Source organism: Pongo pygmaeus, chromosome 4 (assembly GCF_028885625.2).
Source record: "Pongo pygmaeus isolate AG05252 chromosome 4, NHGRI_mPonPyg2-v2.0_pri, whole genome shotgun sequence".
Lineage (NCBI taxonomy): Eukaryota > Metazoa > Chordata > Mammalia > Primates > Hominidae > Pongo > Pongo pygmaeus.
Window position 1 is genome coordinate 181,570,858 of NC_072377.2, and position 22,094 is coordinate 181,592,951.

The 22,094-nt window shown below is 41.7% G+C and overlaps 1 protein-coding gene across 15 annotated transcripts in view; it reads right to left on the reverse strand.

Annotated features, from left to right (window-relative positions):
* NSD1 (nuclear receptor binding SET domain protein 1) overlaps positions 1-22,094 on the reverse strand; it is a 170,633-nt gene that overhangs the window by 79,257 nt on the left and 69,282 nt on the right. For all 15 annotated transcript variants that reach the window (XM_054487297.2, XM_054487292.2, XM_054487296.2 and 12 more), the window contains 2 exons: positions 18,840-19,012; positions 10,914-13,476 (listed from right to left, as the gene is read on the reverse strand). In XM_054487297.2, coding sequence (XP_054343272.1) covers positions 10,914-13,476; positions 18,840-19,012 — 2,736 coding nt within the window. The remainder of the gene's footprint in view (positions 1-10,913; positions 13,477-18,839; positions 19,013-22,094) is intronic.

Consider the following 22,094-nt stretch of genomic DNA (forward strand, 5'->3'; position numbering starts at 1 on the left):
AGAAAATATCTGTGTATCAAATAAACCCAAAGAATAGGAGAAAATACTTGCATCATATATAATAATGGACTTATATGTAAAATATATAAAGACCTCTTATTACTTAATAACCAAAAGACAAAAAAGCCCCAATTAAAACATAGTCAAAGACTCTAGATACACAATTGTCCAAATAAAATACATAAATGACCCAAAAGTATATGAAAATATATTGAACATCATTAGCCAGCAGAGGAATGCAAATGAAAATCATAATGAGATAACACTGCTCCACACCCAAAAGGATGGCTATAACCAAATAAAGTGTCAGCAAGCATATGGAGGAAGTGGAACCCTCATACATTGGTAGGAGGGATATATTATGGTAAAGCAGCCTTGCAAAACATCCTGGCAGTTACTCAAAGGGTTGAACATAGAATAACCAAATGACCCAGGAATTCTACTCCTAGGGATATAACCAAAAGAAATAAAAACTGGTCAACATGGCGAAACTCTGCCTCTACTAAGAACATAAAAATTAGCTGGGCGTGGTGGTGCGCACCTGTAGTCCAAGCTACTTAGGAGGCTGAGACATGAGAATCGCTTGTACCTGGGAGGTGAAAATTGCAATGAGGCGAGATCGTGCCACTGCACTCCAGCCTGGGTGACAGAATGAGACAATATCTCAAAAAGTAATAATAATAATAATAAATAAAACAAAGTGGGGGCCGGGTGCGATGGCTCACGCCTGTAATCCCAGCATTTTGGGAGGCCAAGGTGGGCAGATCACCTGAGATCAGGAGTTCGAGACTAGCCTGGCCAAAATGGTGAAACCCTGTCTCCACAAAAATACAAAAAACTCAGCTCGGCACCGTGGCGCACCCCTGTAGTCCCAGCTACTTAGGAGGCTGAGGCAGAAGAATCACTCAAACCCAGGAGGCAGAGGTTGCTGTGAGCTGAGATCATGCCACTGCACTCCAGCCTGGGTGACGAGAGTGAAACTCTGTCTCAAAAAAAGAAAAAACAAAAACAACAACAAAGTGGGGAAGGAGAAATATGAGTTTTACAGGGTGGGCGCAGTGGCCAATGCTTGTAATCCCAGCACTTTGGGAAGCTAACATGGACGGATCATAAGGTGAGGAGTTCGAGCCCAGCCTGGCCAACAAGGTGAAACCCTATCTCTACTAAAAATGCAAAAATTAGCCAGGCATGGTGGCGCATGCCTGTAATCTAATCCCAGCTACTTGGGAGGCCGAAGCAGGAGAATTGCTTGAACCCGGGAGTGTGCAGTGAGCTGAGACTGTACCACTACACTCCAGCCTGGGCAACAGAGCAAGACTCCTCCTCGAAAAAAAATTGGGGGGAAAAAAAGAGTTTTATATACATTCAACTTAAGTTGTTAACAGCTTAAAATAGATTACTGTACCTGTAAGACGTTTTATTTAAGCCCCATGGTAACAACATGGAAAATGCCTATTGAAGATACATAAAATGAAATGATAAAGAAAACAAAGTATGTCAATTAAAAAAAAAAACAAAAAAACAAGGAAGGTGGAAAGACAGCAAAAGGGGGACAAAACAGCTACAAACCAGACGAGAAACAATTAGCAAAATGGTAATAAATCTTTGTCTGTAATTACTTTAACAAAAAATGAGGCCAAATACAGGCCACAGTGGCTCACACCTGTAATCCCTGCACTGTGGGAGGCCAAAGTGGGTGGATCATTTCAGGCTAGGAGTTCAAGACCAGCCTGGCCAACATGGTGAAATCCCATATCTATTAAAAATGAAAAACCACACAAAATTAGCCAGGGGTGGTGGAAGGCACCTGTAGCCCCAGCTACTCAGGAGGCTGAGGCACAAGAATCACTTGAACCCGGAGGTGGAGGTTGTAGTGAGCTGAGGTTGCCCCACTGCACTCCAGCCTGGATGACAGAGGGAGAGCCTGTCTCCATAAAAAAAGAGGCCGACCACAGTGGCTCATAACCATAATCCCAGCACTTTCAGAAGCTAAGGCAGGTGGATCACTTGAGGAAGATCACTTGAGACTTGCCTGGCCAATATTGCAAAACCCTGTGTCTACTAAAAAGACAAAAATTAGCCAAGCGTGTTGGTGCACGCTTGTAATCCCAGCTACTCAGGAAACTGAGACACTAGAATTACTTGAACCCGGGAGGTGGAGTTTGCAGTGAGCCAAGATCATGCCACTGCACTCCAGCCTAGGCAACAGAGCAAGCCTCTGTTTCAAAAAAAAAAAAAAAGCAATTACTATAAGAAAAAAAAGGATTAAACTCCCCAATCTAAAGATAGAGTGGTTTAGTGAATGAAAACCATTATACAATTAGGTACTATCTATAAAAGGCTCACCTAAGATTTAAGTGAGCCTTAAATCTCACTTCACAGAGGCTGAACGTGAATGACTGCAAAAAGATATTCAATGCCAGTGGTAAACAAAAGAGAGCAGAGGTTTTGGCCATACTTATATAAAACAAAATACACTTTAAGTAAAACACTGTCACAAGAGACAAAGGAACACACGACATGATAATAAAACAGTCAGTTCATCAGGAAGCTATAACACTTGCAAATATGTAATTCACCTAACATCAGACCACCCAAATATAAAAAGCAAATAATGACAGAATTGAAAGGGGAAATAGAGTAACACAAGGAGATTTTAATACTCTACGTTAAAATAATGGAGAGAACCACAACGAAGATCAATAAGGAAACAGAGGACTTGAACAATTGTACATAACAAACATATAAAACACCAATACCAAACAGCAGCAGAATACACATTCTTGTCAAAAGCACATAGAATATTCTCCAATATGGTCACACAGAGTCTTTTTTTTTTTTTTTGACACAGGGTCTTACTCTGTCGCCCAGGCTGGAGTGCAGTGGCATGATCTCAGCTCACTGCAACATCTACCTCCCGGGTTCAAGCAGTTCTCGTGCTTCAGCCTCCTGAGTAGCTGGGAGTACAGGCATGAAGCCACCACGCCCAGCTAGTTTTTGTATTTTTAGTGGAGATGGGGTTTTGCCATGTTGGTCATGCTGGTCTCGAACTCCTGACCTCAGGTGATCTCGCCTTGGTCTCCCAAAGTGCTGAGATTACAGGCATCAGCTGCCACCCCAGCCACACAAGTCTTAACAAATTTATGAAGACTGAAATCATACCAAATATCTGTTCCAGTCACAATCAAGTGAAACTAGAAATCAGTATCAGTACAAAAACTGAAAAACCCACCAACAGGTGGAAATTAAACAACAAACTCTTGAACAATCAATGGAAAAAAGAAGAAATCACAAGGGAAATTAGAAAATATCTTTTGACAGGGCCGGGCGCAGTGGCTCACGCCTGAAATCCCAGCACTTTGGGAGGCCGAGACAGGAGGATCACAAGGTCAGGAAATCGAGAACATCCTGGCTAACACAGTGAAACCCCGTCTCTACTAAAAATACAAAAAATTAGCCGGGCGTGGTGGCGCATGCCTGTATTCCCAGCTACACGCGAGGCTGACGTAGGAGAATCGCTTGAACCCGGGAGGCGGAGGTTGCAGTGAGCCGAGATGGCGCCACTGCACTCCAGCCTGGATGACAAAGCAAGACTCCGTCTTAAAAAAAAAAAAAGAGAGAAAAGAAAATATCTTGTGACAAATGAAAACAACATACCAGCCTGGTGCAGTGGCTCACGCCTGCAATCCCAGCACTTTGGGAGGCCGAGGTGGGTGGAACATGAGGTCAAGAGATGGAGGTCATTCTGGCCAACATAGTGAAACCCCGTCTCTACTAAAAATACAAAAATTAGCCAGGTGTGGTGGCAGGCACCTGTAATCTCAGCTACTCGGGAGGCTGAAGCAGGACAATCACTTGAACCCGGGAGGCGGAGCTTGCAGTGAGCTGAGATCGTGCCAGCTCACTCCAGCCTGGCGACAGAGCGAGACTCCCTCTCAAAAAAAACCCCCAAAACTTATGGGATGCAGCAAAAACACTACTAAGAGAGAAGTCTGTATCAGTAAATGCCAACATTAAAAAACAAAGTTTTCAACTCAACAACCTAAATTTACACCTCGAGAAGACAGAAAAATAAAACTAAGCCCAAAGTTGGTAGAAGGAAAGAAACAAAAACTAGAGCATATAGAAATGAAAAGATAAACTACAGAGCAACATCTTTTATAAATACTGATACAAAAATCCTCAACAAAATACTAGTATACCAAATTAAATAGCACATTAAAAGAAATATACGGCTCCCGTTAGGGCCAGCTGGAGGAAAAAAAATAAAAGGGCTGGGCGCGGTGGCTCACGTCTGTAATCCCGGCACTTTGAGAGGCCGAGGAGGGCGGATCACAAGTTCAGGAGATGGAGACCATCCTGGCTAACATGGTGAAACCCTGTCTACTAAAAAATACAAAAAAAATTTAGCCGGGCGTGATGGGGGGGAGGGGGGCGCCTGTAGTCCCAGCTACTCGAGAAGCTGAGGCAGAATGGCGTGAATCCGGGAGGTGGAGCTTGCAGTGACCCAAGATTGCGCCACCTCACGCCAGCCTGGGCAACAGACCGAGACTCCGTCCGCCCCAAAAAAAGAAATATACATCATGACCAAGTGGAATTTAATCTTGGAATGCAACGATGATTCAAAAATAGAAAAAAAAAATCAACAGAATAGAAAAATCAACAGAATAGAGCACATTAACAGAATAAAGGATCCCAAAAAAACTATATGACCTTCACACTTGCTGTAGAAAAAACATGTGACAAAATTCAACTACATTTCATGACTGAAAAGAAAGCACTCAACAAACTAGGAATAAAAAGAAATTACATGCCAGGTATGGTGGCTCACACCTGTAATCCCAGCACTTTTGGGGGGCCAAGGTGGGAAGACAGCTTGAGCCCAGAAGTCTGAGACCACCCTAGGCAACATAGTAAAATCTTGTTTCAACAAAAAATTACAAAATTAGTCAGGTGTCATGGTGCACACCTGTAGTCCCAGCTACTTGGGATGCTGAGGTGGGAGGATCACTTGAGCTCAGAAGTTTTAGACCCATCTAGGCAACACAATAAAACCCAACCTGTACAAAAAGGTTAAAAATCAGCGGAGTATGGTGGTGCATGGCTGTAGTCCCAGCTACTTGGGAGGTCGAGGTGGGAGTATTGCTTGAGTCTGGGTGGTTGAGGCTGCAGTGAGCTGTATCACTACTGCACTCCAGCCTAAGTGACAGAATGTGACCCTGTCTACACTTTGGGAGGCCAAGGTGGGCAGATCACAAGGTCAAGAGTTCAAGACTAGCCTGACCAACATGGTGAAATCCCGTCTCTACTAAAAATACAAAAAAATTAGCCGGGCGTGGTGTTAGGCACCTGTAATCCCAGCTACTTAGGAGGCTGAGGCAGGAGAATGGCTTGAACGAGGGAAGTGGAGGTTGCAGTGAGCCGAGATCACTGCACTCCATCATGGACACCAAGAACGAAACTCTGTCTCAAAAAAAAAAAAAAAAAAAGAATGTGACCCTGTCTAAAAAAAAAACACAAAAAAGTAATTACATAAATATAATAAAGACTATATATGAAAAGACCACAGCTAATATGCTTGACAGTGAAACACTGAAAGCTTTTCCTCTAAGATAAAGAGCAAGGGAAATATACTCACTGTAGCAATCTATTCAACACATTATTTGAAGTCCTAGCAGAGTAATTAGGTAATAAATAGGCAAGCAAGAAGCCAAATTATCTCTTTGCAGATGACATGAACCTTTATGTAGGAAACCCTAAAGATTCCACACGCTATTAGAACAAAGAAGTAAATTCGGCAAAGTTCCAAGATACAAAATTAAACCCGAAAAATCAGTTGCATTTCTATATACTCATAATGAACAATATAAAAGGAAATTAAAACAATCACATTTGCAACAGCATAAAAAAGAATAGAATACTTAAGAATAAACTTAACCAAGGAGGAGAAATGGTTGTACACTCCAAAACACTGTTGGATGAAATTATGGAAGACATAAATAAACGGAAAGATAGCCTGTTTTCATGGATCGGGAAACTTAATATTGTTAAGATATCCCTACTACCCAAAGGAAACTAAAGTCAACGCCATCCCTATCAACATCTCAATAGCCATTTTTTTTTTTGCAGAAATAAAAAAAACATCCTAAATTAGTGTGTAATCTCAAAGAACCCCCAAATAAACAAAACAATCTTGAGAAGAAAAAAAAAAAACCTGGAGGCCTTACATTTCTTGATTTCAAAACATATCATAAGGCTATGGTAATCAAAACAATATTGTACTGGCATAAAAATATAGACATGTAAGTCAATGGAACAGAATAGAGATCCACAGAGATCCCTGGCCAGGGTGGTGGCTCACACCTGTAATCCCAGCTTTTTGGGAGTCTGAGGCAGGAGGATCACTTGAGCCCAGGAATTCAAGAACAGCCTGGGCAACATGGTTGGATCCCGTCTCAATTTTACTAAAAATTAAAAAAAAAACAACAGAGATCCCTGAAATAAATCACGTACATGGTCAAATGATCTTCAACAACAGTGCCAAGACTACACAATGGGGAAAAGATAATCTCTTTAACAAACGGTATTGTGAAAACTGGATGTGCACATGCCGAAGAAAGATGAACTCTCATTTTACACCTTATATAAAAATTATCATAAAACAGATCAAAGACCTAAACATAAGACCTCCAACTATGAAACTCCTAGAAGAAAACAGACAAAAAACTTTATGATATTGGAATGAACAATAATTTCCTGGCTATGAGACCCAAAGCACAAGTAAAAATTTTTTAAAAAGCAAAAATGGAAAAAAAAATCACATTAACTTCTACACAGCAAGAAAACAATCAACAGAGTGAAAGGGCAGGTACAAAATGGGAGAAAATACTTGCAAATCATACATCAGATAATTGGTTAATATCCAGAATATATGAATAACTCTTATACCTCATTTTTTTTAAATAACAAGATTTAAAAATATGCAAAGGGATATGCACAGTAGCTCATGTCTGGAATCCCAGCATTTTGGGAGGCCAAAGTGGGAACATCATTTAAGCCCAGTAGTTGAAGACCAGCCTGGGCAGCATAGCCAGAAACCTGTCTCTACAGAAAAACACAAAAATTAGCCAAGTGTGGTGGCATGCACCTGTACTCCCAGCTACTCAGGATACTGAGATAGGAGGATCACTTGAGTCCAGAAGTTCGAGGTTGCAGTGAGCTATAACTGCACCACTGTATTCCACCCTGGGTGACAAACAGGCCCAGTATCATTAAAAACATATGTATATGGACAAAGGACTTACAAAATGATGCAGCAATTACGCAAAACACTATAGAGGTTCATCAAATTAAAAGTAGGCCAGGTGCAGTGGCTCACGCCTATAATCCCAACACTCTGGGAGGCCGAAGCAGGAGGATCACTTAAGGTCAGGAATTTGAGACCAGCCTGGCTAACGTGGCAAAACTACTGTAATCCCAGCTACTTGGGAGGCTGGGGCACAAGAATTGCTTGAGCCCAGGAGGCAGAGGTTGCAGTGACTTGACATCACATCATTATACTCCAGCCTGGGTGACAGAGGGAGACCCTTGTCTCAAAAAAAATAAATAAAAGTAGAACTACCCTATGTTCCACCAATGCCATTCTAGGTATTTATCCAAAAGAAATGAACACCACTGGGTGCAGTTGCTGATGCCTGTAATCCCAGCACTTTGGGAGGCCGAGGCGGGCAGACCACCTGAGATCAGGAGTTCGACACCAGCCTGGCCAATATGGTGAAACCCCATCTCTACTACAAATACAAAGTTAGCTAGGCGTGGTGGCATATGCCTGTAATCCCAGCTACTTGAAAGGCTGAGGCAGAATTGCTTGAGCCCAGGAGGCGGAGGTTACAGTGAACTGAGATTGTGCCACTGCACTCCAGCCTGGGCAACAAGAGCGAAACTCCATCTCAAAAAAAAAAAAAAAATTGAAAACCAGATCTCAGAGATATCTGCATATCCATGTTCACTGTAGCATTATTCACAATAGACAAGATGTGGAAGCAATCTAAATGTCCATCAACCAATGAACTGATAAAGAAAAGATACTTTAGTATGGAAAAGAAAAAGTATGTTGGAATATATTCAGCCGTAAAAAAAGGTTACTGGCAGAGCATGGTGGCTCATGCTTTTAATCCCAGCACTTTGGGAGGCCAAGGCGGGCGGATCACGAGGTCAGGAGATCGAGACCATCCTGGGGAACATGGTGACACCCTGTCTCTACTACAAATACAAAACAAATTAGCCAGGCATGGTGGCATGTGCCTGTAGTCCAAGCTACTTAGGAGGCTGAGGCAGGAGAATCGCTTGAACCCATGAGACAGAGGCTGCAGTGAGCCGAGAACCCACAAGGCAGAGGATGTGGTGAGCCGAGATCAAGCCACTGCACTCCAGCCTGGGCGACAGAGTAAGACTCTGTCTCCAAAAAAATAAGGTGATCCTGTCATATGCTACAACATGGATGAACCTTGAAAACATTATGCTAAGTGAAATAAGCCAATCACAAAACAACAAATACTACATGATTCCACTTACATGAGATGTCTAAAGTAATCAAATTCACAGAAGCAGAAAGAATGTTAGTTGTCATGGATTCAACAAAGGAGAAAATCAGGAGTTGTTCAATGGGTATAGAGTCTCAGTCAAGCAAAATGAAAACATTCTGGAGATCTGCTGTTGTACATGTACATGATTCATGACACTATAATACACATTTAAATACTGTTCTTTTGTTTTGTTTATTTTGAAATGGAGTTTCGCTCTGTCTCCCAGGCTGGCATGCAGTGGCGCAATCTCAGCTCACTGCAACCTCCACCTCCCAGGTTCAAGTGATTCTCCTACCTCAGCCTCCCGAGTGGCTGGGATTACAGGAGCGTGCCACCATGCCCAGCTAATTTTTGTATTTTTAGTAGAGATGGGGTTTTGCCATGTTGGCCAGGCTGGTCTTGAACTCCTGACCTCAGGTGATCCATCAGCCTTGGCCTCCCAGAGTGCTGGAATTACAGGCGTGAGCCACCGCACCTGGCTGTAAATACTGTTAAAGAGTAAATTTCACTCTAGCCTGGGCAACAGAGCCAGACCCTATCTCAAAAAAAAACAAAAAAAGGTACATTTAGGTTACATGCTTTTTAACCGTAATTTTAGAAGAAGACAGAAGAACTGATACATACTACAAGAGGCATGAACCAGAAAACATTAAACTAAGAAAGGGAAACCAGACCCAAAAGGACCACATATTGTATGATTCCATTTCTATGAAATGTACACAACAGACAAATCTACAGATTTGTAAAAACTGAAGGCAGGGCTGGGCGCAGTGGCTCACGCCTGTAATCCCAGCACTTTGGGAGGCGGAGGTGGGCGGATCACGAGGTCAGAAGATCAGAGACCATCCTGGCTAACACAGTGAAACCCCGTCTACTAAAAATACAAAAAAAATTAGCCGGGCATGGTGGCGGGCGCCTGTAGTCCCAGCTACTCAGGAGGCTAAGGCAGGAGAATGGCGTGAACCCGGAAGGCAGAGCTTGCAGTGAGCCAAGATCACACCACGGCACTCCAGCCTGGGCAACAGAGCGAGACTCCGTCTCAAGAAAAAAAAAAACTGAAGGCAGATTGATAAGAGTTCTGTGTTTCTGTCTGGGATGATGCAAATATTCCACAATTGATCGCACTGATTGTTGCACAACTCTGTGACTATACTACAAACCACTCAATTAAAAATGTTAAAAGGTGAGTTTTATGATATGATAACTGCATTTTCAATAAAGCTGTTAGAAAAAAATCTATTATGATACACAATTTTGAGAATCTTATGTTAATGGATATTGCTGTAAAAAAGAAAAAAAATATGTATATACATGTATACACACACTGCTTTACCCTCAACTATATACTGTGTAATGTTAATATCTTGAAAGATTTCTGTTTTCCATCTGCTGCTAGGTACAACACTTGGGTACTTCTGGTATTTTTATTTGTTTATAATCCTCATTCCCGTAGGGATTTAAGACACCTAAGACCTTCAAATAAGTACTACAGAATACTTGCAGTTTTTTCAAAAGCACATGTGGTTCATCAAATTGTCCACAAAACAGAAGGACCTATCTTAAGTAGTGGTCAAAGAAAACCTAACATCCAGCCAGATGCAGTGGCTCATGCCTATAATCCCAGCACTTTTGGCAGGCGGATCACTTGAGTTCAGTTCAAGACCAGCCTGGCCAACGTGGTGAACTCTCATCTCTACTAAAAATACAAAAATTACCAGGTATGGTGGCGGGTACCTAAAGAAAAAAAGAAAAACTACCATCCAATAGAGTCTATTTGCTTTCTATAACCTAACAACTGGATTTAAATCCTAGGATCAGAGCCTCTCAATTACTTGCAATTACATATTGAGTCCCAAAAAGCTTGGGGATTTTAAAAGGTAAGAAATGGGGAACAGGTCAGGCAAGAGTAATTCCAGCACTTTAGGAGGCAGAGGCTGGCAGATGGCATGAACTCAGGAGTTTGAGACCAGCCTGGGCAACACAGTGAGACCCTGTCTCAAAAGAAAAAAAAAATAAAAACAAACAAAAAAAAAACGAGAGAGAGAGAAAGACAGAGAGAGAGAAAGTGAGAAAGAAAGATGTTATAGAGATTTACTTGAAAAGGTTGGGGAAAAGGGCTTCTGGTAAAGTTTAACTTTTGAATATATATGGAAATCTCATCTTCAAAATTCAGACCTTTCTACATAAAACTCCTTCTTCATTGAAGTGATGATTCTTCCCCCCTTGTTTATACTTCACTTTACCATTACAACAGACCAATTTCAGAAGGGCAATGTTTATCAGTACTTTCTCCAATTTTTTTTTTTTATCACATTTAGATGTCCTTACCTGGTTCAGGGAGCTCAGCCTGCGGTGTCAAACTGGGAATTCCTGGCTCCTTTTCCATGTCACCAATGCTGGCACTGGATTTATCACAAACATTTAACCGTGGCCCAACTGCATCTAAGCAGTCAGCATGATTTTGCTCTGTCAGTGGTTCCTCAAGTATGCTTGCTGAAGGAGGAGTTCTATGCTCTGGAAACTCATCCTGCCCCTCCTGCACAGGGTCACTGGGAAGTAAGACCCTAAAGGCACACTCAGAGTTTTCTTTCTCTTTAAATCTGTTCATGCGCTTACGAGGTTTAGTGCGCCTTTGGTTTAAACGCTGCCACCGCTTTTTAGGCACCACTTGATTTACACCATTGAGTTCATCATTCTCACTGTTCATTACAGAGTCCAGCTCTGGGCCTTTTCCGTTTTCAAAAGAGAGTCCTTTTTCAGAAATTTTACCAGGATCAGATTGCTTAACGTTGTTATCGAAATGCACATCAGAAAAATGGTCACCATCTTTACTTGTTAAGTGGCCCATTATCTGAAGGGGTTCCTCTTTACTAGGATCTTCTGCCCCACCTCTCAATGAACCTCCATGTTCTCGGTCTCCCTGCAGTACAGCATCAAGAGTCACACTTGGAAGCTGATTCAGTTTTCTTTTGCGCTCGGTCTTTAAGGCTTTACGGTTCACTGTGTTCTTTACCATTTGGGCTGAAAAAGCATCTCGCAATTTGGATGAAGGCTTTGATCGTCCACAGTTGCGCCTAGTAACACAGTCTGAACGACTTTTACCAGAAGCAGGGAGGTCTCTTTTGTCTGACACTAAGCCAGGTAGGGAAGCAGACAACTCCCCAGATAATGCAGAGTCACCCCCACTAGGGCTAGGATTGGCAGAGTTCTGAATGCCATCTCCCTTTTTCTCTGAATTGTGTGTGGAGCCTCCTGAAACCAAAACCTTAGAGACTCCTACAGGACTGTTAGTAGAACAGTCCCCACGACCAGGACTCCGGTAAGAGACCAGGTTTTGAGCAGTCATCAACCGCTGCTCCTTCGTCTTACTATCATGCATATCTTTCAACATCATTAGCAATGTACTGAATTTGTAGTCTGGTTCAATAGGTATGTGATTCTGACTAGAAGCAGAAGAGAAAAGTAATGGTTTTGATGGCTTTGATGTTCCAGAGTCACTAACATCCTCACCTAAGGATCTGTAAGAGAGTTCCTTCAACTCGGATAAAACATGTTTCACCACTGCTGTTTCTATGTCACTTGAATCCCTGGTTTTCTCATGCATATTGTTCAGTAGTTTTAGACCATCCACTTTCCCACTTTTAGAAATGCTGGCCAAAGGAGAGCCTTTGGTATCAGAAGAGCAGCATTTCAAACTGCACTCCTCATTTATAACTGGGGGTTCTACCATAACTGGATTTTCTTTGTGTTTGCACTTTATACTTCGGAACTTGGGCTGTTTGCTTTTCGAATGTAATAGAGCTTGATTTGCTGCCCCACCCTTTATTAACGAGTTCTCACTGGATATACTTGATGACATGTTGAATTTTGGAGAGACAGCATCATTTGTAAAATCTGATTGGGGTTTGTGAACAAGAGTAGATGCCTTCAGATCAGAGAGTTTAACCTGAGACGTCTCAGTTCCAGGCTCTGCACTCTTAGTACAACCCATTAAGTGGTCTGTATGTGAGTTACTAATGAGAGGCTTCTGTTTTGCTTTTACCCTAGTGTTTGTGGCAGCAAACCTAGAATACTTTATCTTTTCATTTTTCTGCATAGATAACATGTTCTCTGTTCTATCGAAAGCATCTGGAATTTCAAGGATGCTGTTATCAGACTCTGAGCTGTGTTCTATGGGATCCAGGTCACTGCTTCCATCATCAGAAGTGGTACAGATACTAATGGAATCACTTCGCTTTTCCTCATCACCTGCTCCAATATAGCAGAGCTTCACTTTTGAACCACACACCAGGCTTCGTTGGGGTTTATTCTTCTCTCGAGAACACTTTGAGATCAAAGCACCCTCAGGCAAGCCCAATAAAGAGTCACCATTTGAAGTCTCAAATTCTTTCCTTGCAGTGTTTTTTCCACAGGAAGAAAACAGAAAACTTCCTGGGGCAGTGTTGGACCCTGTGAGGCTATTTGCTATCCTGGAAAGTTCATTAGAGGCCTGCGTATCAGATATATCCCCAGAGATAAAGTTTAGGCCAAGGTTCTCTGGAATCTTTCCCCTCCGTTCATCTTTATGTGCTTCAAATTGTATGTGGCCCTTTTTCACACTAGTCCTTTTTGGATTATCAGAGCTCTTTCTGGCTCGAGATTTAGCACAAGGCTTTTCCTTCTCATCTGCAGAATGTTCAGAATCAAAAGCCAGTGATTTCAAGCAGCCATTAAGCAACAGATCATGTTCTGACTCAGGATCATTTGTGCAGTCTTCAAATGGCATATCTTCTTCACTGTCCAACTTGATTGAACCAGGAATACATTTTCGGTTCTTTGACCCCTTGGGAACATCATACTGTTCTGCAAGTCCAACACTGGCTTCCCATTTACTCAAAATTTTCTGAGGAACCTTAAATTTAAAGGAGAAAAAGAATTATCACTTATCAAAGAAATGGGTGGGGTAAAAGGGAGATGAAATCAGAAGCTTTTTTTTTTTCCTTTTTTTTTTTTTGAGACAGAGTCTTGCTCTGTCGCCCAGGCTGGAGTGCAGTGGCACAATCTTCGCTCACCGCAACCTCTGCCTCCCGGGTTCAAGTGATTCTCCTTCCTCAGCCTCCCGAGTAGCTGGGCTTACAGGCACCCGCCACCACACCCAGCTAATTTTTTGTATTTTCAGTAGAATCGGGGTTTCACCATGTTGGCCAGGCTGGTCTCAAACTCCTGACCTGAAGTGATCCGCTCACCTCAGCCTCCCAAAGTGCTGGGATTACAGGTATGAGCCACCGCGCCCGGCCTGACATCAGAAGCTTTTACAAACCTGTCAGGCCTCCTACTTTTATGGAACCAGCCAGGTAGTTAGCACCTGAGCTCAAGCAGCATCTGAATCACCCTAATGGAGCTTCCTCAAAAATACTTCTACTAATAAGATTATGTCATTAGAGTAAGGACTGAGCTCACAAACACTCCACCCTCCCTGCATTTATAAGCACAAAGCAGAATATAGACTAAAACTGGTAACATTACATTTCTGAATTAAAATATACTTGGCCAGGTGTGTGGCTCACGCCTGTAATCCCAGCACTTTCAGAGGCTGAGGAGGATGGATCACCTCAGGTCAGGAGTTCAAGACAACCCTGGCCAACATCACCAAACCCCATCTCTACTAAAAATAAAAAAATTAGCCAGGTGTGGTGGCAGACACCTATACTCCCAGCTACTGTGGAGGCTGAGGCAAGAGAATCACTAGCACCTGGGAGTTGGAGATCACGCCATTGCACTCCAGCATGGGGGACAGAGCAAGACTCCATCTCAAAAAATTAATTAATTAATTAAGGAATATGAAGGCCAAACATATGTTCAGTTGCATAAAAAAGAAAGTAGGGAGGCTAAGACACGAGAATCATTTGTACCCAGTACGTGGAGGTTCCAGTGACCTGAGATCATGCCACTGTATTCCAGCCTGGGTGACAGAGCAAGACTCTGTCTCAAAAAGAAAAAAGAAAAGAAAAAAAGAAAAAGAAAAAGAAAAAGCAAGAAAATAAAGAAAAAGAAAAGCAAAAGGTTAAGGAAGATGAATATAGAAAAAACAGGATAAGAGAAATCAGCAGGTTTGATCTACCTCCCCAGGGGACTTGAAATTTGAAATTCTAGTTAACACTAGCCACCTGGCTAATCAAGAATCGACTATAAATGTTAAATATAACCTGGATTATAACCAAGCCATCTCCTAGGCTTCATCATGTAATCCAGAGCTATTACACTTATGACACCATGGGTGTTACATTATCTTTTCTGGATACCTCACAGCATGAAAACATTGAGACTCTGTGAAATACAGCTAATTTTTCAGACTCTTATTTTCTTCCTTAACTCCATACAATAGGTATTAGTCAAGATTCTAACTACCACATAGTGTTCACAAATACTTTAATATTTGTGAAGGGGACGTTCTGCAGAGCAAGTAAACATTAAGATCATTGCTGGGGACAGTGGCTCATGGCTGTACTCCCAGGACTTTGAGAGGCTGAGGCAGGTGGATTACATGAGCTCTGGAGTTCAAGACCAACCGGGGTAACACGACGAGACCCTGTCTCTACTAAAAATACACACACACACACACACACACACACACACGCACACACACAAATTAGCCGGACATGCTGCATGCACATGGTCCCAGCTACTCAGTAGGCTGAGGCAGGAGGATCATTTGGGCCCAGGAGGTGAAAGTTGCAGTGAGCCGAAACCGTGCCACTGCACTCCAGCCTGGATGACAGAGCACGATCCTGTCTCAAATTTTAAAAAATAAAATAAATAAATAAAAGGCTGGGTGGAGTGGCTCACACCTTTAATCCCAGCACTTTGGAAGGCTGAGACAGGAGGATGCCTTTAATCCAGCCTGGGAAACACAGGGAGACGCCCTCTCTAAAAAAAAAAAAAAAAAAATTTTTTTTAAATAAATAGGCCAGGCACAGTGGCTCATGCCTGTAATCCCAGTGCTTTGGGAGGCTGAGGTGGGCAGATCACAAGGTCAGGAGATCGAGACCATCCTGGTCAACATGGTGAAACCCCGCCTATACTAAAAATATAAAAAATTAGCCAGGCCTGGTGGTGGACACCTGTAGTCTCAGCTACTCGGGAGGCTGAGGCAGGAGAATGGCATGAACCCAGGAGGCGGAGGTTGTAGTGAGCTGAGATCACGCCACTGCACTCCAGCCTGGGCAACAGAGCGAGAGTCTGTCTCAAAATAAATAAATTAATTAATTAATTAAATTAAAAAATAAATAATTAGGGTAACGAGGCCGGGCACAGTGGCTCACGCCTATAATCCCAGCATTTTGAGAGGCCAAGGTCGGGAGGTGGCAGGGGGGTCACCTTAGGTTAGGAGGTCGAGACCAGCCCGGCCAACATAGTGAAACCTTGTCTCTACTAAAAATACAAAAAGTAGCAGGGCGTGGTGGCGCAGGCCTGTAATCTCAGCTACTTGGGAGGCTGAAGCAGGAGAATTGCTTGAACCCAGGAGGCAGAGGTTGCGGTGAGCCAAGATCATGCCACTGCATTCCAGCTGGGGCGATAGAGTGAGACTCCATCTCAAAAAGAAAAAAAAAAAAAAATTAGGGTAACTAGAGGAGTAGCCTCCTCTTAAAGAAAGGATCAAACTGACAATCTGGTGTGTGTATTTTTTTTTTTTTTAAGCACAGAAACACATATCCACTAATGCTCATGACTGAGACCAGAGTAAATCAATTTTCCAGAACCTGAAAGCCCCAATAAACACCTCTAAAAAGATTGGTAACTCTACATACCTAAAGACTTAACAAAATAACCGACACATCCCTATCAGCAACCAGCTGAAATATCTGAAAGGAAGCCGTTAACCTCTTTCATCCTAACAACACATACTAATTGTTTCTAAAGCATCAATTGTATGTCATATTAAATATTTTATACTTATTTCTAATGTTTACAACAGTTCTATAAGGTCTAAGTTATTGTACTAGCTTTAGAGATGAAGACACCAAGTCTTTGAGAATTCAAGTGTTAAGTGGCAGACCCTGCATATGAACTCTAAATTATCCTAATTATGATTTTTAAAAATAGTCTACAAGTATTGCCAGCATGGTATCTCATGCCTGTAATTCCATCACTTTAGGAAACCGACATGAGAGGATTAAGTCCAGGAGTTCATGACCAGCCTGGGCAACATGGCAAGACCTCGTCGTTCTACAAAAAAATAAAAATAGAAATTGGGGCTGGGCACAATGGCTCATGCCTGTAATCCCAGCACTTTGGGAAACCGAAGCAGATGGATCACTTGAAGACAGGAGTTTGAGACCAGCCTGGCCAACATGGTGAAACCCTGTCTCTACTAAAAATACAAAAATTAGCCAGGTGTGGTGGCATACACTTGTAATCCCAACTATTTGGGAGGCTGAGGCATGAGAATCGCTTGAACCCAGGAGGCAGAGGTTGCAGTGAGCCAAGATTGTACCAGTGTACTCCGGCCTCGGTGACAGAGCAAGACTCTGTTTAAAATAATAATAATAATAATAAATAAAAATTAGCCACTGTAGTCGTACATATCTGTAGTCCCAGCTACTCGGGAGACTGAGGCAGGAGAATGGCTCGACCCTGGGAGGTCGTAGCTGCAGTAAAAGATGACTGTGCAACAGCACTCTAGCATGAACAACATAGAGAGACCCCCCATATCAAAGAATAATAATAATAAATAAAAGTATTTAGACCCAGGGGAGTATAAAACACCAAACTAAGAATTATTATTTCTCCTCCTAGAATTGAATATAAGAGAATATTAAATCATAGAGACAATGATGGTAGTGACACCATAATAGAATGGTGGTGACAGGTGATGGGAGGACAAATGGGGAATTACTGTTTAACAAGTAAAAGAGTTTCAGATTTACAAGATGAAAATAATTATGAGATGTTTGCACACCATTATAAATGTATTTAAAACCATTAACTGTACACTTAAAAGTGTTTAAGATAGTAATTTTTATATTATATATATTTTAACACAATAAAACAAATGGGAGGAAAAAAGAGGATTAAAATAAGCTGGTACTTTTCTCAGCCAAATTTAACATAAAACATCAAGCAAAAGAAAAAAAGCCACAATACTGATCGTTGAAATAACTAGAGTAGAAACTTTAGACTTAAGCACTGACAAACATAAAAAAGAAAATTATTAAAAATGTTATGGTTCTCAGTGGGTGCAGTGGCTCACGTCTGTAATCCCAGCACTTTGGGAGGCTGAGGCGAGTTGATCACCTGACGTCAGGAGTTCAAAACCAGCCTGGCCAATATGGCAAAACCCTGTCTCTACTAAAAATACAAAAATTAGCCAGGTGTGGTGGCGGGCACCTATAATCCCAGCTACTTGGGAGGCTAAGGCACAAGAATGGCTCAAACCTGGGAGGTAGAAGTTGTAGTGAGCCAAGAGTGTGCCACTGCACTTCAGCCTGGGTGACAGAGTGAGACTCTGTTTCCAAAAACAAACAAACAAACAAAAAAACCACATTATTCTCACTAATAGAAATAATTAGTCCAAGTGGCAAGAAGCAGAATATTTCATTTTAATGATCACTTTCATCATGCATAAAAGATAACAAAAGAATGGTCATGCTATGTCATAATTTTCACTACTGAGTGACACAGTGAAGTTGACTAAAATAATTTATCAAAAAATTGAGTATAAATACGTCACAAGCTAGCCCCAGCCCACTGGGGAGGAAAAACAAACAAACAAATAAAAAAACCCACCTGCATCTGCTCCCTAGCTCTTTTCTCACAGATATTCTACCACCAAAGGAAATAACTTATATTTCAAAAATATGCTTCTTCCCTGCCTCCTTTCTGCTAACCCCCAAGTAGATAATTATTTTTAAAAGGCCGGGCCAGGCGCAGTGGCTCACACCTGTAATCCCAGCATTTTGGGAGGCCAAGGCAGGCAGGCTGCTTGAGCTCAGGAGTTCAAGACCAACCTGGCCAACATGGCGAAATCCTGTCTCTACTAAATACAAAAGTTAGCCAGGCGTGGTGGTGCTCGCTTATAATCCCAGTTACTCAAGAGGCTGAAGCACGAGAATCACTTGAACCTGGGACGTGGAGGATGCAGTGAACAAAGATTGCACCACTGTACTCCAACCTGGGAAACAGCAAGGCTCTGTCTCAAAAATAAATGAAAGGCCATTTTCTTTCTTTTTCTTACTTGCTTCTGTCACTCAATAAAAAGCCTTTTTCGTTTCCTACCTTATGCCTATATCCTTTTTCTTTCTGTTTTCCTCTTCTCCTAAGGACAGGTAGCTCTTCAAATTGATGTCTGCCTTCAAACATGACGATTGCTTTTCCAGCCACCCAGGCTCTCTCAGAAGGATCTCCAAAAGCCTCCACGTAGTACTGCCGATAGGGCCTCCGGTTGGAAACTAGGTAAGGGTAAGAGAACCAGAATCATTAGATCAAAGAAATTACTTCTCATCATTAAGAGAACAGCCACATCATTGTTGCCAAAGAAGACTGTCTGGAAACAACTAACATGCCCACTGAACTAGACAATCTAGAGTAGATCACACACAAGGAAAATTTTAAGTATTCTATATGTGTGGCAAGAAAACACACAGGAGGTTATCAAAGAATCAGTAGTCTAGTCTGATGATATGATATAGCTTCAAAACCAGCTAAATGTAGATTAACTACAAAGAAGAAATTAAGATAGTAGACAGGTAAGTTTCTTTCACTATATCAGTCTATAATTTCATTGTTCCAAAAATACAGAAGATGTATAATAAGCCCACAGCAACAAAAATATATATATTAAAAAAAAACCAAGAAAATGTGAAAAACACTAGGCTAATATAAAGAAGAAGAAATGTTTCAGCAAAGCAACATGTATGATCTGTTAACATTTATAATGCAGCTACTCATAGACAAGCACCACACAAGGTGCTTTGCATGGATTCCTCCCCACAACCACACCCCCAAAATAATGTATGGTTTTGATATTTTAGATATAGTAAGTTCAATAACTTCAGAGAGAACAAGCGCATGGTCAAACACTGGTTTTGCAAAGAAAGTGAAATGCAATATTTCAAATTAGGGAAATTTTAAAAGAAAAAGGAAAGCCTACCAGTAATAAAACCAAAAATAAATCCAGTTTAGCCTATAATTTCTTGGTTATCTAAAGTTCTATACATACAATTAAAAATATGAAAATACAAATCCCATCTAGAAAAGATTATAATTAAATTCATCTAGTATATGTTATCTTCCACACATTTACAATTTTATTAGCAACTTTTATTACACTAAAATGTCACAAAAGAAAGAGACTCAGGACAACACATGTTTAACAATTTGTCACTTTTAATAAAAGGAAATAAAAATCATTTTATACGAAAATTCATTTTAACTCAGATCTAGTTCCCTTGTAACAACCACGTCTTATTTCAAAACACAGAAAAGAATCCAAATAACCTTTGGAAGAATTACGGAATGCCTATTTCCTTCAGAATGCAAAATGAAAAATGAAAAAAGAAAGACAAAGGAGAGAAGGGATTTATAAACTGAACTGTCAACGGTAACTTCTCTATAAATGCTGGTTTCAAAAGTGTAAACACGGTAGTTTTTCTATAAAAAACACAGCTTAATAATGAAACTAAAACTTAAATTTTGTGTTGTCTGGTTCATTTTAAAAACAAACTGAAAAAAAAAATGAACTCCTTATTTCCCACCTATTGAATTAAATCCTTCAATAAAAATCACCTACAGGAACTGGAACTCGTTAATATACACGTGTGTACCTATATAGAAGTTCTTAAAGTCAATTGGAGAAATAAGTCACTCTCCCATGAGTCAATACATTGAACTGGCCAGGTGCAGGGGCTCACACCTGTAATCCCAACACTTTGGGAGGCAGAAGTGGGAGGATTGCTTGAGCCCAGGAGTATAAGACGAGCCTGGGAAACATAGCAAGACCCTATCTCTACTAAAAATAAAAAAATTAGCTGAGGATGGTGGCATGTGCCTGTAGTCCCACCTATTTGGGAGGCTGAGAAGAGAGGATCACTTCATCCTCAAAGGTCAAGAATACAGTGAGCCATTATCACGCCACTGCACTCCACCCTGGCAGTACAGCAAGACCTTGTCTTAGAAATAAACAAATAAATAAATTCCATTAACAGATCAAGAACTTGATGTGCCAGCAACGTGAGGAGGAGAAAAAAGAACTCACTGTCTGACAGATAAGTCATCTATAAATAGATTACAGTACAAAAGGCATGACAACTGCAAAAATAAACACATTTCTTTAAAAAAAAAAACTCAATTATAAGTGGGAGGAGATAAATGAAGTACTTGAACAACTTTTTTTTTGAGACGGAGTTTCACTCTTGTTGCTCAGTCTGGAGTGCTATGGCATGATCTCAGCTCACTGCAACCTCTGCCTCCCAGGTTCAAGCGATTCTCCCGCCCCAGCCTCCCAAGTAGCTGGAATTACAGGCATGCGCCACCATGCCCGGCTAATTTTTTGTATTTTTAGTAAAGACGGGATTTCCTCATGTTGGTCAGGCTGATCTCAAACTCCCGACCTCAGCTGATCCGCCCGCCTCGGCCTCCCAAAGTGCTGGGATTACAGGCGTGAGCCACCGCGCCAGGCTGAACAACTTTTAAAGTTAAACAGTTTGGCCAGGTGGGATGGCTCATGCCTGTAATCCCAGCACTTTGGTAGGCTGAGGCAGGCGGATTACCTGAGGTTAGGAGTTCAAGACCAGCCTGGTCAACATGGTAAAACCCTGTCTCTACTAAAAATACAAAAAGTAGCCGGGCGTGGTGCAACATGCCTGTAATCCAAGCTACTCGAGAGGCTGAGGCATGAGAATCGCTTGAACTCAGGAGGCGGGGGTTGCAGTGAGCTGAGATCGCACCACTGCACTCTAGCCTGGACAACAGAGTGAGACGCCATTTCAAAAAATAAAAATAAAAAAAAAAGTAAACACTTAAAGATAGAATTATAGTATGAGGGCATAGAACCCTCAAAGGCATGAATGAATAAAACAAAACAAAACTACAAGTAGTTCTAAACACTGTATCATAAACTAGAAGAAAAGGGAAACTAATATAGGTTGGGCAGCAACCAGACTTGTAAGCGTTCGCATGGCATGTTAAGATCTTAGCCATTACAGCTTCGACTTTTAGCTGACTTTTAGTCCCAGCTACTCGGGAGGCTGAGGCAGAAGAATCACTTGATCCCAGGAGGCAGAGGATGCAGTGAGCCAAGATCCCGCTACTGCACTCCAGCCTGGGAGACAGAACAAGACTCTGTCTCAAACAAACAAACAAACAAACAAACAAACAAAACACAGATGCTTAGGTTGGACGCAGTGGCTCACACCTATAATCCCAGCACTTTGGGAGGTGGAGGCAGGCGGATCACCAGAGGTCAGGAGTTCGAGACCAGCCTGGCCAACATGGCAAAACCCAGTCTCTACTAAAAATACAAAAATTAGTGCC